Genomic DNA, 18,354 nt, shown 5'->3' with positions numbered 1-18,354 from the left:
ATTTTGTAATAATTATAATGGAAATATACAACCTTTAAAGTTGTATAAAAATTAAAAAGTAGTGAAAAATAAAATATTACTTTAATAAAACATCTTACCTCTGTTCCTATCGTAACAAACCATCACCATGTTTCATCTGTTTTGCTGCAGTGGTTTTTGCTGGATTATCTCCACCCTTGACCTACCAATCTATTCTTCTCTTAACTGCAAGAGTGACCTTTTAAAATATTAAGCAGGTCATATTACTCCCTATTTAAATTCTTTCAATGTCCTTACAATGAATGAAACCAAGAGAAGAAAGGAAGAGGGTCTAGTAGTATTGGGCAACTGTGTCAAATGGGCTAAGTATTTTTTCATCTGTGAAATAGAAATAATAATACCCACACACCAAAGGGTTGTTGTGAGAAATCAACAAAGACCAATGTTATTTTTGTATTCATTGTATATTAGCTTTTGCAAGAAAGAAGGTAAGATTCAGTGAACTTTTTTTTTCAGTTAACAGTTATTTTATACTCCCCAGTTAGTTCCACCTACAGAGAACCTTAGTGTCAGCATTTTAATTTGTACTGTTATGGTCTCAAATTAAAGCATCTACTTTGATTAAAGAGAGCCTTCCTTGGTGGTTCAGATAGTAAAAAATCTGCATGGAATTCAGGAGACCCAGGTTTGATCCCTGGGCGAAAAGATCCCCTGGTGAAGGAAATGGCAACCCACTCCAGTATTCTTGCCTGGGAAATCTCATGGACAGAGGAACCTGGCAGGCTACAGACCATGGGGTTGCAAAGAGTCAGACACGACTGAGCGACTAATTCTTTCTTCTTTTGATTAAAGAAAAAAATTCTGCTTTTAAAAACTATGGAACAAATTGAGTTCAATTAAAAACATAGCACAGACTAAAGAATAATTTCAGATGTCTTCAGATCATTTTTTAAAGTTTCGGAATGAAAAGTGATTAGATACTGTGGTTGATGCAGTGTCCCATCATGAAAATTGAACCACTTTTTGGCAAATCTCTATTTGTATTGATTTGAATTTATCCTTGCCTAGAGCCATGCAGGACAGTCAGTTTCCAAAACAGCATCATAAATGCAACAGTCAATAGTTATAGCATTTCTCTGATGATGAGTGATGTTGAGCATCTTTTCATGTGTTTGTTAGCCATCTGTATGTCTTCTTTGGAGAAATGTCTGTTTAGTTCTTTGGCCCATTTTTTGATTGGGTCGTTTATTTTTCTGGAATTGAGCTTCAGGAGTTGCTTGTATATTTTTGAGATTAATCCTTTGTCTGTTTCCTCATTTGTTATTATTTTCTCCCAATCTGAGGGCTGTCTTTTCACCTTACTTATAGTTTCCTTTGTTGTGCAAAAGCTTTTAATTTTCATTAAGTCCCATTTGTTTATTTTTGCTTTTATTTCCAATATTCTGGGAGGTGGGTCATAGAAGATCTTGCTGTGATTTATGTCGGAGAGTGTTTTGCCTATGTTCTCCTCTAGGAGTTTTATAGTTTCTGGTCTTACATTTAGATCTTTAATCCATTTTGAGTTTATTTTTGTGTGTGGTGTTAGGAAGTGTTCTAGTTTCATTCTTTTACAAGTGGTTGACCAGTTTTCCCAGCACCACTTGTTAAAGAGATTGTCTTTTTTCCATTGTATATCCTTGCCTCCTTTGTCAAAGATAAGCTGTCCATAGGTTCGTGGATTTATCTCTGGGCTTTCTATTCTGTTCCATTGATCTAAAAACTGGAAATAGAACTGCCATATGACCCAGCAATACCACTTCTGGGCATACACACTGAGGAATCCAGATCTGAAAGAGACACGTGCACCCCAATGTTCATCGCAGCACTGTTTATAATAGCCAGGACATGGAAGCAACCTAGATGCCCATCAGCAGATGAATGGATAAGGAAGCTGTGGTACATATACACCATGGAATATTACTCAGCCGTTAAAAAGAATTCATTTGAATCAGTTCTAATGAGATGGATGAAACTGGAGCCCATTATACAGAGTGAAGTAAGTCAGAAAGATAAAGAACATTACAGTATACTAACACATATATACGGAATTTAGATAGATGGTGGCGATAACCCTATATGCAAAACAGAAAAAGAGACACAGAAATACAGAACAGACTTTTGAACTCTGGGGGAGAACGTGAGGGTGGGATGTTTTGAAAGAACAGCATGTATATTATCTATGGTGAAACGGACCACCAGCCCAGGTGGGATACATGAGTCAGGTGCTCGGGCCTGGTGCACTGGGAGGACCCTGAGGAGTCGGGTGGGGAGGGAGGTGGGAGGGGGGATCGGGATGGGGAATACATGTAACTATATGGCTGATTCATGTCAATGTATGACAAAACCCACTGAAATGTTGTAAAGTGATTGGCCTCCAACTAATAAAATAATATTAAAAAAAAAAAAAAAAATAGTTATAGCAGTCCACACGGCCCTTTTTTCTTTCAATTGACACATTCCAACTTAGAAAGCACCATAGTGAGAATGAAGCCATGAAATCTGCTGAGGCTGGTGGCTGAGAAGACAGGCGTGAAGGTGAGAAGCTGCAGGTGCAGTGAGCTATCTGTGTACCAGTCAGCTCTTATCTGTGCTTTGTTTGTGTACTTGCTCTATTGAAAGCCTTAGAATCACTCAGTGATGAGCTCTTTGGTTGACTTGTAGTTTACTTGTGAGCTATAGTATTTGGCTTCTTATGAGTTGAATTGATTCATGGACTATTGCCCAAAAGAACAAGAAGGAGGAGGAGGCAGATCCAAAAGGGGAAGCGGTGCGAGTGGGGAGGATATATCTCTACAACATAGACCTCATTTTAATTTTTTTTAATTTTTATACAATTTTTAGTGGTTATACTCCATTTACAGTTATTACAAAATATAGGCTATATTCCCTGTATTGTACTACATCCTGGTAGCCGGTCTTACATTGGTTTGTGCTTCCCACTCCCCCAGCCCTATCTTGCCCCTCACCCCACTGGTAACCATAGTTTTTTCTCTGTGTCTACGAGTTTGCATCTTGTCTCTTGTATTCACCAGTTTGTTGTATTTCTAGATTCCACATATAGGTGTTATTACACAATATTTGTCTTTTTCCATCTGACTTATTTCACTTAGCATAACACCCTCCCAGTCTGTCTATGCTGCTGCATATGCAATATTGTGTTCTTTTTTATGACCGAGTAGTGGTCTGTTGTATATACATACCACATCTTCTGTATCCATTCATCTATCTTGGAAACATACATTACTTTCATATCCTTAGTCCTCATTTTCTATCTCCAGGAGTAAGAATATTCCTGTTTTCTTTATACCTCAGAGCAGTGAATTCTCCCATTTAGTGCATACTTGTACTAAATATACAATAGCAGGCTTTCTTCTTGATTAAGAGAAAACTTTTTAGTAGAAAACAACATGTTGAAGAGTTATGGCAGAAGAGAAACTTACAATTCTTTATCACTGGTAATTCTATTAAATAATTCTTTATAGAGCACCCGCCATGTCTGAGGCACTGTGCTAGACTTGCATCAACATATACACAAGTAAACTGTAACGACTGGAAAGACATCTGATATACCTGGTACAAACTCTCATTTTATAGATTTTAAAACTTTAGCCCCAGAGGAGAAAGTGACTTATACAGAGTAACATATATAATTACTTATAGCTGAGACTGCTGCTGCTGCTAAGTCGCTTTAGTGTCCGACTCTGTGCGACCCCACCAGGCTCCGCCATCCCTGGGATTCTCCAGGCAAGAACACTGGAGTGGGTTGCCATTTCCTTCTCCAATGCATGAAAGTGAAAAGTGAACGTGAAGTCACTCAATCATGTCCGACTCTTCGCGACCCCATGGACTGCAGCCTACCAGGCTCCTCCATCCATGGGATTTTCCAGGCAAGAGTACCGGAGTGGGTTGCCATTGCCTTCTCCCAAAGCTGAGACTACAGTCTCCTAAAGTAAGATAGGATCCCAGCTCTCATAAATATAATTTTAAGTGTTAGTTGCTCGGTCATGTCCAACTCTTTGTGACCCTTGGACTGTAACCTGCCAGGCTCCTCTGTCCATGGAATTCTCCAGGCAAGAATACTGGAGTGGGTAGCCATTCCCTTCTGGAGACTCCTGGAGGGGATCTTCTTAACCCTGGGATTGAACGCAGGTCTCCCGCATTGCAGACAGTTTCTTTACCATCTGAACCACCAGGGAAACCTATATAATTTTCTCATTGTAAAAGTGATGCTTATGGAGAGCACTGAGTAAAAAGTATGGATTGAACACATGAAATTACTTCTAGGCACTCCTAAAACCCCACAAAAGCTATAGCAAAGGGATTTTCCAACATGGACAGGGGAAATGTAGGAAGAAACCCTGGCAAAATTTGGGCAACTGGGAAGAAATGAATAAAGCATCAGTGACTTAGTGGACCTAAAAATCAGAGCAACCCTCTGTCTCTGGCTATGCAGATTGTGTCCTGCCCAAATCCATTGCCCACTGCTCACTACGATTCCAGAGTGAAAACTTCCACCAGGTGGTGATGAGCGCATAACCATGAGGAGAGGACAAGTGCTAAGCAGAGGTGAGGAAGAGGAGGACCACCCCAGTTTGCATCATAGAATTCCCCAATGGTCAGGGATGCAAGGTACCAGATAGCTCTGGAGAAGAGGATAGATGAGAAGGAAGTACACACGCGCAAAATAAATATGCATTATAGGTACAGGTACAGATATAGATGGGCTTCCCTGGTAGGTCAGCTGGTAGAGAATCCACCTGCAATGCAGGAAACACAGGTTAGATCCCTGGGTTGGGAAAATCCCCTGGAGGAGGGCATGGCAACCCACTCCAGTATTTTTCCCTGGGAGAATGCCATGGACAGAGGAACCTGGCAGGCTACAGTCCAGGGGATCACAAAGACTTGGACACAACAGAGCGACTAAGCACAGCACAGCCTAGGTATAGGTATAGATGCAGATACAGTGGATCAATAGATGTAGCTATAGATATTTAGCCAGCCTCGAATGTATATGGTGTGAGGCAAGGATCCAATTGCACCCTTTTTCTGCATGACTAATTTTATTGAATGTTTGTGTACATGTGGTTTTTTTACATTTACTTATTTATGTGGCTGAGTCGGGTCTTAGTTGTAGCACATGGGTTCTTCTGTTGCAGCCCATGGACTCTCTAGTTGCAGCACTCAGGCTGAGTTGCTCCATGGCATGTGGGATCCTAGTTCCCCAACAGGGGATCAAACCTGTGTCCCCCGCATTGCAAGGCAGACTGTTAACCAGTGGACCACCAGCGAATATGGTGAATATTTGTTGAATGCCACCATTGACAAAGCTAAGTGCTTCTATCCAAGATCTGCTTCAAAAGTTTTATTCTACCCATTGATCTGTCTATATTTTTTTTCCTTTCTTTTTTTAATTTATTTTTATTAGTTGGAGGCTAATTACTTTACAGTATTGTGATCTGTCTATATTAATGTGAACCTCATGCACCTTTGGGTCTAGGAAACACTTTCAATCTCAGTCTTTAGGTTGGCTACACCCCTGTGAGACACTTTATTTCTCTAAAACTGATTCTTAAGACCATAACTCTTTGTCAGTTCTCTGTCTCCTTGTAAACATTTGAAAATTCACTGCCCTTCATGAAACTCATATTTATTTTTTCTTAACTGTACCTCAACATGAAGAAATTATACCAGTGATTATGAGAACAAAAGTATTATGACCATCTGCATTCTTTAGTACTTAGATATTCTGTTGGTCTTTTAATTGCATGTTTCTTCTGTAGGGTAATGGAACATACCCTACAGTTTTAAAGCTGCCTTATAGGCTTCCCTGGTGGTTCAGATGGTGAAAAATCTGCCTGCAATGCAGGAGACCGGGGTTCAATTCCTGGATCGGGAAGATCCCCTGGAGAGGGAATGGCAACCCACTCCAGTATTCTTGCCTGGGAGAATCCCACAGACAGAGGAGCCTGGTGGGCGATAGTCCGTTGGGTCACAGAGAGTCAGACACAAGTGAGCGACTGACACTTTCTGTCTCTGATAGGCAGCTGAGTTCCCCAGTGTCCCCTGTTTATACTCCCTAGCTTACCTTTGCATCCCAGTCATATGTAAATACAGTCTGATGTCTGCACAAAGCTATCTGTCAACTCCAACTGTCTGTACACGCTACTGCTAGTGTTTAAAAGATTCATCCTTCTCATTCGTCTGGCTGAAATACAAGTTATCCTATAGGACTCAGTTTAGACATGGCACCCTGTGGAAAGCTTTCTTAGACTCAGCAAATGGTTGCGTAGCCCCCTTACCTCCTATAACACCAGGTACATCTTATAACAAAGAGCTTATCATGTTGGGGTGTAATTGACAAGTCAATGGTCTGCCTGCCTACTAGACAGTAAGCTCCTTGAGGACTAAAATTGCCTCATTTTTACCCCTATATCCCTACAGCTAGCACAATTCTTAGCATATAGTAGGGACTCGATTATATGTTGAGTGAATAAATGATACATGTTCACTGAAGCATGTTTAGGAGTAAAGCTAAATTTTTTGAAGAACAGAAAATAATTATAAATCCCCAAATTTGAGACAACTCTTATTAACACCGTTGGCTTTCTTACTTCCAGTTAACTTTCTCTGTTGACTTCACTGCACATAAAGCTTTGAATACTTCTGTTTTCATTTACTGGTAGCATTTTCTTCTGTAAATACAGACTCTTTGGAAACATCACTGTAATAATTATAATAAGAAGATTGTCTTTTAGAAGCAACGTAGTTTACTGAGATATTTTTTATTGTTAGGCTTTGTTACTTGCCATGTTTTGCTGCTATAAATAATGCTTAAATGGATACTTTTGCATCTCTGATTATTTCTCTGTAATATACTGTGGAAATGAAATTACAGGGTGAAAATTTCATAGTTCTGAATGCAGTTGATCAAAATATCTACTGCAATGTACCCTTAACTGTAATACAGTCTTTTTTAAAGAGTGAAGATTTCATAACAAAAAGGAGTAGCACCCTTTTACCTGATATCTATTGGCCAATTGTATTACATTCTTTTGTGAATTGTATAACAGTAACCTTTACCCATTTCTTCTGTTGGACTCTTAGTTTTCCTTATTTATCTAATAGTTCTCTGTATGTTAAGAAGACAACCCTCAGTGAATTTTTTACAGATATTCCCAGCATGACATAATACTTTTTTCCTGGCCCCATGCAGGTGCAGGACCTTAGTTCCCTGACTAGGGATCAAACCAGTGCTCCCTGTAATGGAAGTGTAGAGTCTTCACCACTAGACCACCAGCGAAGTTCCCCAGGGGGACATTTACCTTTGTTCTTATTGTTCATGTTTTTAATATTCTTAGAAATTTTATACACATTTATCAGTCATTTCATCTGTGAATTGTTCAACTGCTTTTCCATATAGAATTTCTTGCCCTACTTAAAGATATTTGGTGTATTTTTTCCTCCTTAGACACATACTTATAAGATGCATCTTTTCATAGTGTGAGAAGGGCTTCCCAGCTGGCACTGGCAGGAAAGAACCCACCTGCTCCTGGAGGAGACATAAGAGATGTGGGTTTGATCCCCGGGTCGGGAAGATCCCCTGGAGGAGGGCATGGCAACCCACACCAGTATTCTTGCCTGGAGAATCCCGTGGACAGAGGAGCCTCGTGGGCTACAGTCTGTGGGATCACAAATTGATGTGACTCGCCACACACGCACTTAGCATGAGAAGATAGCTAGACTTTTTTCTTACGTATTTGTTTTTCACAAACTAGCCGGTTTTCCTGATACCTTCTCTTGGGCTTCAGTGAAATGGAAGGCAGCTATGCTAGCCACTGTACCACCAAGACTTTGGCATCAGTGAGCTGTTATTAAAGGCAGTCGTATTAAGCCTCTGAAGACATAACTTGGTGTTCACCATGAACTTTGTTTCCCCCTCAGGTGAGCAAGAGCCGGCTATAAGCAGTGATTCTGATATCTCCCTGATCATGGCCATGGAGGTTGGACTATCTGATGTGGAACTTTCCACCGACCAAGACTGCGAAGAGGTGAAGTCTTGAAACGGCAAATAGAGAAAAAAGGGATGGTAGGACGCGAGGGGAAAGAAGGGAGGAGTGCACCAGGATTGGACCCGGCACTCACGTCTCCAGAACACCTTGGCAACCCCAGCGCGCTCCACTTAAGAATGGTACTGCCAAGCAATATCCAAAGTCCCGTTCATCAGGGTGCAGTTCGTCCACGTCGGCGCCGGCCCTGGCCTTGGCACCTGCGAAGCTGAAAGCTGATTTTCTCTCCCATGTCCTTATAGACACACACTTCAGAAGTTCCTGAAACAGACTGAAAGGACACTCTTAGGGCTTCTCAGTTTCATTTCAGTTTTTCCTGGGGTCTTATTTTCCTATTTGGGGAATGTGGTTGATCTCTTTGGCAGTTTCTTTTTTAAGGACTATGTATAGTTTACTTTATGTTCACTCCTCTGTGTTTCCTTTGATTCACTCCAGCTTTTGTACCGAGTTCTGTTTAGAAGCATCAGTTCCTGCTCTGACCAGTTTGTATTCCATCTCTGAGATTAATGGCCTTGACCTCTCAGCATGAAGTGTGCATGGCTTTGGGAAGTGCCTCGGCACCTTGAAACAGTCTAAGGCCAGCTTTCGTTTAGAATCTAAATTCTTTTAAGTGGGTCTTAAAACTCCCAGCTGCCAGAGACCCCAACACCGAGCTCTGAGTCTGCAGAGGCCACTGCTCATGTGTTTCAGCTACACAGCCTGGCTTCCACTTGCCCAGCTCTGTTAAGGACCCACGTGACTCGAGAAGGAAGCTCTAGGGAGGCACGTCAATCGCTCTGGGTCTTAAGAGCCTTGACTGAAATTCTGAAATCACAATTTCCCTCTCGGGCATTAGCGCCATTCTCTGTGGCTGTAGGGCTTGTCTGTTGCTGGGACAACAAGCCTAATTTTCAAACCAGATACCACATACTCTTCCTGAAAGTTAAATGTCTGTTGCATTGGTTTCCCCAAGGCTACGACAATCTCCTGTTACCTCCACGAGTGGGTCCTGCAGGAGATGGAAGCTTTAGAAAAGATCCAAGCATCTTTGGATCCAACACAGTGGGGGCTGCGAGTGCATCCAGGTCTTACCTTAATTCCAGTACACTTCTGTTCAACCTCACCAGACCTCAAAGAAAGGATTTAGGTGAGTCCTTAGGAAACTGCTTCCCAGGGCTCCCCTGAGTGCGTCTAGATGCCAAGTGGGAGGTGGGAGGTGGGGTGTAATAGAACACTGGATCTAAAAAGTACAGCTTGGGAATTGTTGAAATCAAGTTTCTCCTGACTGAGAGACAAAGTCAGAGGGAGAGGAAAAGAGGTATCAAAATGAATTCTGAAAATCCACCTGGTGTTTTTAAACTCTTTATGTGGTTTATTCTTTTTTTGTAACTATGACAGAGATGTGCTATTTTTTCAGTGGGCAATTTTGTAATACATTTGAGATTCTCCAGATGCACGGATGACTAAGGCAGTGTAAATTGTTTCTCTGGACCATTAGATGGATCACTCGACATCTGTGAAATGCCATGCTGCTGGGCATGGGTTACCTGGGAAGGAATGCTCTCACCGAGTTATTTACGTATGTGATGAGGCCCTTCTGCCTTGCCACAATCATCCTCATGCAAAAACGGAGTTTGGTTCTGCTGTAAGACCGTGCTGCCTGCTGGAACACAGTGTAGATGTCAAGGGAGACACCTGAAGGCTTTTTTCTCTACCTTTAACGATTTCCTATTTGATGCTTTCTAAGTAGGCAGCAAGGGCAGAGAAAATGGTCACCACCTTCAGAAATGTCACATCTCGGTAGGAGTTCGACACTTCCTGTCGTGAAATCCAGGGTCTTCAAGGCAAGGAGGAGTAAAGGCAGTGCTCAATCCAGAGTCGGGAGGCGGCGATGAGCCGCGTGCTTGCTGGGCCTCAGCTTCAGCGTCCGTAGGGAGAAGGTGCTTAACAAGATGATGCCTGAGGCTCCTTCCGGTCTTAGGACCACTAATGAGCATTTTGCCAGGGGGACCCATTTTTAGCAGTGAGTGATGACAAATAGCAGACTTTCCACTTTGGGCAGGCAGAGTTACTTGACATGTAACATATAACAGCCTGTGTGGCTGAAACGGACTGTCTAAATAATGGAAGTTCTAAATCCAAGGAGGAGTTGCTTTGTTTTGCCTGGCTTTAAAAGCCACACTTGGTCACAGAGTTTGCAGTCTCTGGATACCTTCAAATCCTAGTTCTCAGTGTGGAATTCTTCATCTCGAGGTATTTCTTTTTCTAAGTCAGCAAAAACCTGTACCACCTACCCCTCCTTCAGTCAGCTTTGTCCAAAACAAAGTTTGGTGTTAAGTTAAGGGGAATGAGGAGGACAATTCAACAGCCAAGGAATATAAATTGGATACCATGCCCAGAGAGAAAATGCCTTTAGGATTGGTGGGTGTTCTCTCTTCCTGCCAGTGACCAGGTAGCTCAGGAATTGGTTGCTTATGTGTGCCATAGCCCAGCAGCCCCTAAAAGATGCTGCCTAGGTGATGATGGGCCCAGGTGGTAGAGCTGAGTGTGTGGACCTGACCCTAGGAAGGTTCTGCTGCAAGCTCCCCGAGTCTAGAAGGTTCTCCTTTACCAAAGATGTGTTTCTGAAGAATTTTCCCATGACTTGGGTAATTTTAAGACCAAAAAAAAAGTAATTAACTGGCATGGAAGCATTCAAAAAAAAAAAAAAAGGGAAGAATCATTCTCACACAGCACGTCCCCCCAAAGAATAAACCCTGACCTGGGCCCCCTGTGGCTCATAGAAAGTATCAAAGGGCGTGGGAACCCTCTTGAAGCATCTGCAGACCTGATGTGCATTTTTCTGCAGGGCCGAGACCAGCACTCTTCAATAGAAATATAGTAGAAGTCCCACGTGTAACTGTAAATTTTCTACTGGCCACATTTTTAAAAAACAAAAGAAAATAGGTAAAAGTAATTTCCATAATATACTTCTTTGTTCCAACATTATCGTTTCCACAGGTAATTAGTAGAAAAAGTATTCATGAGACACTTGACATTCTTTTTCATACTAAGTCTACCAAAGGCAGCATGCGTTTGACAGTCACTCAGCTGTCCGTTTGGACTGGCTAATTCTCCAGTCCTCAGCAGCCCCACATGGCTCATGGTCACCCTCGGAGAGCACAGGGCTAGAGCTTCTCCAACATTCTCCCAGGATTCCCTGACCCTTGCAAAGAAAAGGGGCTAAAACCTAATTACCACTAGAGAGAACTGGGTCCCACCCTGGTCGCCTAATGAGAGGCCCAGAGACCCACTTGACTTGTAATGGATAAATATTCAGACCATCCTTCCTGAAATTTTTGCTGGACCTGTTTAACCGTACCACAGATGTCCATGACCATTTGCTGTTACTTCCTTGACCAGTTTTTTTGTTTGTTTGTTTTTTAAAGAAGTCACCCAGAGCATGTTGGTTTGGTGCTGAGACAAAATTATATCCTTCACTTCCACCCTTGGACTGATGTGCAGCACTCAGGAGCCAAACATAGTTCCAGATTCTAGTAATGCAGATTTACTTCCACCCCTTGTCCCCCTGCGATGGTCTTTTCCTATTCCCAGTGGCCCCTAGCCCCATCACTATGGCTAAAATGCATGGATTTTGGAGGGAAAAGTGGCAAGGTACATATTGACTCCAAATACGAAACTCTGTGTGGCCTTCTCAATACAGGAGAAGTCTTAAGAGCTTGTGACTTTCCAGCCTCAAGTTGGTGAATTATGATGCCCTGCAACTCAGAAACCAGCTCTCAACTCAGAAGTAAGCATCCCCTGTCGGCTCCAAGGATGTGGGCAAGGAAACGAGCATCCCCATTCCCTCAGAGTAATTTAGAGTCCCCTCTAGGAATTGCTGCATCCTGTGTGGCTGGTCCCTTTGGGCAGAACTGAGCTTCGATCATGAATAGAGCGTCAGTATTTTGATTTCATCTCTAGGTTTTGGTTACCCCTAAAATGTCAACTGTGTCATCCTGGCAGGGAGTGATGGAGAGCTTGGAGAAGGTAGAAAGTGAAAAGTAGCAAAGGCATCTACCTTTTCTTACATCACTGAGTAGTGATCATGACCATAGAGGCAAAGAGGGTTTTTTTGTTGCTGTTTTTAATTGGGGGATAATTGCTTTACAATATCATGTTAGCCTCTGCCATACATCGACATGAATCAGTCACAGGTCAGAGAGGTTTTTCTGTTTGTTTTGTTTTCCCTCATTCTGATGGAAACATCCTGCATGTTCCTGGGTCTGGATTTGGTCATCCCAATCCATGGTACCCGGTGGCTAGTTCAGTTAGTGCTCTGACATTCCTGAAGCTGACATCCTTTCAGAACCAAAAATGATGATGGACAGCCTGCCTTGGGACTCTTACTACCATCATGTTCATCGGGTCGAGATGAAAATTCTTGCAGAGCATTTAGTTGTCTGTTGAATGCATCACCTGGACTGAAAACAAAGAAACCTCATCAAAGCAAAACCCTTTGAGAAAACCACAGAGAGAGTCACACCCTCTGTGGAGGGAGGACCCAACCCTCTGTGGTAATAGGCAGAGCCTCTGAAGCCATTTCTGGTAGCATTTTTTAATAGTACTTTCATTTAGATTTCTTTCCTTTCTTTGTCTGGGTGTGTCTCTCTCTCTCTGGCTCTCTCTGACTGCCTATCTCTTTCTTTGTATGCACACCCCCACACGCATCCTTTTCCCATCTTTCAGGACAGAAAAACTTTAGTAGATCCGAAGAGGTGTTATTATTGTGATTACCGTCGTTCCTGTTGTTGACATTTTTCTTCTTTTTATTGTGTGGCAGAATCTATCTCTGCACTTCTGATGAGGAAAACCAGTTGACTATAAAAGCAAATTAACTTCCTCTGTAGTGGAGTTTGCCTCATTTTCACTTCTCATGTCACTAATTTTATCACAGACCACCTCTAGCTATTTCCTTAAAAAAAAAAAAAAAAAAAAAAGACTTCCTTGCCAGAAAAGTCTCCGAGGCAAATAATGGCAAGGTAACAATTCCAGAATGCTGTCTAATCAGTTATCTTCCACCCCCAGCATCTGTGACCTTCTCAATTCACCACAGGCCCCCAGGGTTAGGATTTCTTGGAAAAACACATGGGCTGTACCGTATCCAATGTCCACTCCTGCTTCTTAACATCTTGGCACAAGAACTTGCTCTTTGTAAGTGATCTGAGAGGCCACTTCTTCCTCGAGACTGAAAAAGAGGCAGAAAGAAACCATTCCCCCAAAGGGAGAGACACACAGTTCCTTGTGAGGTGCCCTGCATCACAGAACTCCCTCTGTGCTACTGGCATGGCCGGAGCTGAATAGTACTTTTGACGAGAGCAATTAAAAGGTGGTGAGGATATGGCTTCCTGATGACTCAGCAGGTAAAGAATCCTCCTGCAATACAGGAGACACCAGAGATGCCAGTTCGATGCCTGGGTCGGGAAGATCCCCTGGAGGAGGAAATGGCACCCCACTCCAGTATTTGTGCCTGAAAAATCCCATGGACAGAGGACCCTGCTGGGCTATAGCTCAGACAGTCGCAAAGAGTCAGACACGACTGAGTATCTAAGCGCTCATACACAGGGATGCTTTTGCCCACCGGAAGTTAGCAAAGAGGATGGCAGGGAATGTACATGGATGCTCTTCCCGGATCACTGAGCATCCTCCAGCTTTACAGCTGACCTCTCTGGGGCCTTGTGTTCGTCCTAAGGAGTTGAACACTTGTGAGTTAAACACTCCTGATTGCAAAGGTTGGGATTATCTGAAAAATAAATTAATTCTGAGAAGCAGGTGTGCGTTTCTCATCACTTACCTCTTACCTTCCTGCCCTCCCCTCCCCATCTCGTGACTCCAGGCCCTTTGTAATTTATAAAGACCCACAGATGAGTAGCCACAATGTGCTCTTTGAGCCTTTGGGTGTCACTAAATTAATCATCCCAAAACTCAAGCAGTGCATCCAGATCCTAGATGTAGACACTTCATTATCAAGCCCTTTAATTGCAAAACCTGCTCATTCTGCAAAGGAGCTGCTGAGGTCATTTACATCTCTCTTTACTGTCCTCCAAATGATGCCTGCCTTGAGTGCTTCATGATCAAGTGGCTTCTCCAGAAATCTCCGTGATTAAAGACCTCATCCTTGTGCCACTGTTAACATTTGCATTTACCACCAAGCCATCTGTCTCTGGCCACTGGATAAATATTTGTTGAGGATAATGATAAGTCAAAAGCATACATCTCTCCAGAGGCTCTGCAGGTCTGAAGAGAGGGAGGGAGAAAAACCCATGGAGAAGGTACCTCATTCTGAGTCACCTGAAGTCGTTGCTTGGCAGGACATCTGTGGTCTTGTCATCCTTAGTGAAGTGAAGGAATTGGAGAAGTAGAGAAAATCAGGTGGGGACCATGTGTACTGTGTAAACCAAAGACCATCCAAACATGTGTCCACCATCCAAATGGACACATGTTTCTTCCAGTGGCTAGTTTAACTTTTTCCCAATGTGCTCATAAATAAAAGTGAAGTTGGTTCGCTTGGTTGAATGAAACTGTGAATGAAATCTTAGGGGGTTTTCTCTTGCAGGCTGGATTTCTCTTATGAAATCCAGAAATCTAAAAAAGAAAAAACAAGAAAGGTATCATGGCCTTAGGACTGCACCATCTTGACAGTCGAGTGCTCAGTCTCCTTTTCCCTCAAAAGTTTCAGACAAATTGAGCGCTTTGTTGAACTCAGAATGTTGTTCTCTTTGAGAATGTGAAGACTTTAAATAGCCAAAGAATTTTCGTGTATAAGAGCTAGTTAATTATAGCATATCCTGCTCTTTTGAAGAAAATACCAAACTATTGCCTGTGGTAACAGATCATGAAGCAATGGCAGGACTAGTAACATAAGGACTTTTCAGTCTGTGTTTGTGTTGGCGTCTATGGTACATAGTGTTAAACGGGATGTCATTGCAAGGGAGCAGGGTGCCCTCTGCTGGAATTCTCACCATCATCCTTTCAGCCGACTCATTTGACGAGAGTCACCATTTCCTCAACAACTAGTAGTGATTTGCCTTTTATTGTAGTTTCCTCAGTAGTTGAGATTTTGGTCCACTTTTGTCAAAAATAGGGAGGAATGTCACAAACTCTGAAAATTGGAGGAGGGCCCCATGGAACATCTCTCTGTCAGCAGCCCCCATCTTCCACAAAATGTTGAAAGGATATTGTTTGCTCTGTTTGCAAAGGAGATGCCCCTGGCTGGAATGTTTGTACAGAGTTCTAAGACAAGGGCCTAATTGTTTTGTAACGTTATCTCAACTTTTTTCTTGTCAAATTGCAAAGGAAGATCAATAAACAGATTTCTTTCATATGAATGTAAATGGTGTGAGATACTGATGTGTTTTGTACGTGTACATAATATATTTACTTCCTGCTTTCACATTAGTAATCTGAAATGGTTGTACCCTTTTATAATTAGAAAGAGATGTCGAGGTGGGGGAGGGGAGGGAGGGGTTGTTATTTTTATAGTGAGATGTCCCTTATATTTAGAAAACTTGAAGTAATTTTGTACTTGTGAAAAGTTACATTCCATTCGTTTCTTGAAAAAATAATGGGTGTTGTTCTTTTAAATGTTCACAAGCTGGAAAGATGATTATTCTAGTTTCTGGGAAGAGCCTCCCAAGTAGTATATACAAGACGCTGATTCTGTGGACTGCAGATCAAGACCAGCAACTGACAGCTCAGCAATGTGAAAAGAAAAGAAAAACCAACGTATTTTAACCTCTTTAGGTAGGAAATTATTATTCTGTTTGGGGTGGGGGGGGAGAAAATCTCCTACAAAGAATGAATTTACTATTTGGAAATAGTTCAGACATGACATCTTAAATCAATGTCTAATCCCTTCCTACTAACAAGAAAAAAATTCATTGAATTTATTACTCACCCACCACCCTCTGCCAACACAGATTATGTGCTTTCATTGTAAAACGAACAACGTCACTGGTAGAGGTCACTCAGCGTCACCTGGAGGTCTTTCCGGCCAGTCTGAAGATCCCACGTGTAATGGTCCCTAACTCAATTTTGCGATACTCAGATTATGAGACTTTTTCCTTGTTGGTTGTATTTTTTTTTTGCCATATGACTCAAAATCACCAAAGTTACTCCTCACGGCCTTTCACGAGTAACTTCTTATTTGGACTTTGGTTTGTTCTTAATTGTTAAAAAAAAATTTTTAGTAGTGAATTATGTAGCTGTTCTACCCAAACATTATCTTCTGTACCAGTCACAGGCATATTTAAATAATTAGTTCAGATGGTGTAGTTATTGGGTTTCATTTTGTTTTTTCTGTATAAACCTCTTTTTCTTCTTCCCCACCTCAGGCACCTACCTTACTCCTTCTAAAGCACTTTATATCCCTCTTGAAATACACAGAAGTTTAAAAGAAACCATCTTTAATGGGAATTGTCTTCTATTAGGAGACACAACTTTTATTTTGCTTTATTCTATCCTCTGTGTGCTTGGAGAGCAGAAGCTGTTTGTCTCATATGGGCTAATGATGAGATATTAAGGCTAATAATTGGAATCATTCAATCCTACAACATGGCTCTTTTTATTATATAGAAGACTATCGTGTAAATAAGTGCAACCATGTTCTTCTGTAAAGTTCAAAAAACATGCAGTTATGAACATTTGAAAAGGATTGTGAATTCCAAGAAATTCCATTGCAAAATTTTGTTTGGTTTTGTTTTTTAATAAAATGGAACTGGAGGCATGTGTTTGCGTCATCCATTCCCTAACTGTAACCCCATCTGGGATTCCAAGGTGGCACTTCGGGTCAGAAAACATCCATATTTATCACTGTCATGATTGTGTTCAAAGAACAAGAGATTTTAATAACTTCTTTATCTCTCTCGGGTAAGTCAAATGCCAGGTAGACCTCTTCTTAGCTCTGTGCCTCTAAGTGAAGTAATTAAAAAGATTTTGAGGGAGTTTCCTGGAGGTTCAATGGTTAAGACTCTGTGCTTCCAATGTAGAGGGTGTGGGTTCAATCCCTGGTTGGAGAACTAAGGTCCCACATGCCAAAAATTGAAAACAATATAGATTTCGAGTAGCTGAGCCGAAGAATGGCTGCTGAATTCTCTTGAAATGTTGTTGGGTAGGAATCAAACACTTGATCTGAGCTATGGATGGGCAGATCACCCTAAAGAAGGTTACACTGTGGAGCCCACCAGATGGGCTGGGACAGCAGGTCCTCATTTATACTTACTTGTACACGTCTAACAGATTTTAAACAGTAATTTGTTCAGATTAGTAAGATGGGAAATGCCAGCCTAGGAAAGTAGGAAAGGAAGATGAAAAGGGGGAGAGGTACCCTATTTACTGTTATCACCCACCAGGCAGGCCCTGGTGTGACTCAGAGCCTCTGGGTCCGGCCCATCCAAGAGGCTGAAGTGTCGCCTCGCGGCAGGCAAGTCATACATGCCTGGTGTGGTTCAGCTAATGACCAAAGCCTTCTACCTGGCCTGGCCCACCTCCAAAGGCTGTGAACACCACACTCTCTGCTGGCAAAAGCCAAGCCATGTTGGATGCCCTGGCCCCCCAGAGCTGCTTCCTGCCCGAGTGACCACTGCTGAGTGAATGGCTGGAAAGCATAAGGGGCCAATCCATGCTTCATTCCTAGATCAGAGGACATTTGAAGGCGATTGTTGGTAACTGGGCCTGTGGCACATTGGGAGGCACTCTCCATTTTGTTCACGCCTCCACGCTCACAACGTTGATCTCCCCGGGCACCTGTGATCACCAACGAAGCTGCCATCTGGGGTGGATGCTATTACCCAGGATCTGGAAGCCATCCCTCCTGACTCCGTCGTCCATGATCCTTGCAGGGGAAATGTGCTCGGTGGGACCCATTCTCACTATGCTAGGAACTTCAGCAGCCAAGTCCCAAGGGTGACTCCGCTGGAACAAGCGTTCGTGACACATTAGCAATTAACAACCTCCAAGCAGGTCTTCGCTAAGTCATCATGTTCCTCTCTGTCAAGGGTCGTAGTTTTCAACACTGTGCTGTACAGGACCACTTGCATAGAACGTAGGTTTTTGAGCCAGAAGAAAGCTGCTGGACCTTTGTTTCCCACTTCAGAGCGTTGTCCCCGCTCCAGCTGTAACAGAAAAAGATTAGCGTGCACAGCCAGCACCGCCAGCCTGGTGCCCACTTCCGCTGGAGCACAGATGTCCCAGGTCCCTGGGGGCCCTCAGAGTCACCTGTGTGTCAGGGAGCAGGCAGGGGTGACCTCGTGGC

General features: G+C 42.6%; 1 protein-coding gene across 1 annotated transcript in view; it reads left to right on the top strand.

Moving 5' to 3' along the window:
- RNF150 (ring finger protein 150) overlaps positions 1-16,823 on the top strand; it is a 262,831-nt gene extending 246,008 nt beyond the window's left edge. Inside the window, exon 7 of the mRNA XM_065903883.1 lies at positions 7,960-16,823. Coding sequence (XP_065759955.1) covers positions 7,960-8,078 — 119 coding nt within the window. The 3' untranslated portion in view covers positions 8,079-16,823. The remainder of the gene's footprint in view (positions 1-7,959) is intronic.
- Positions 16,824-18,354: the final 1,531 nt, after the last annotated feature.

This window comes from Muntiacus reevesi, chromosome 13 (genome assembly GCF_963930625.1).
Source record: "Muntiacus reevesi chromosome 13, mMunRee1.1, whole genome shotgun sequence".
NCBI lineage: Eukaryota > Metazoa > Chordata > Mammalia > Artiodactyla > Cervidae > Muntiacus > Muntiacus reevesi.
Note: the sequence above shows the minus strand (reverse complement) of the source record. Positions and strands in the feature narration are given on the sequence as shown.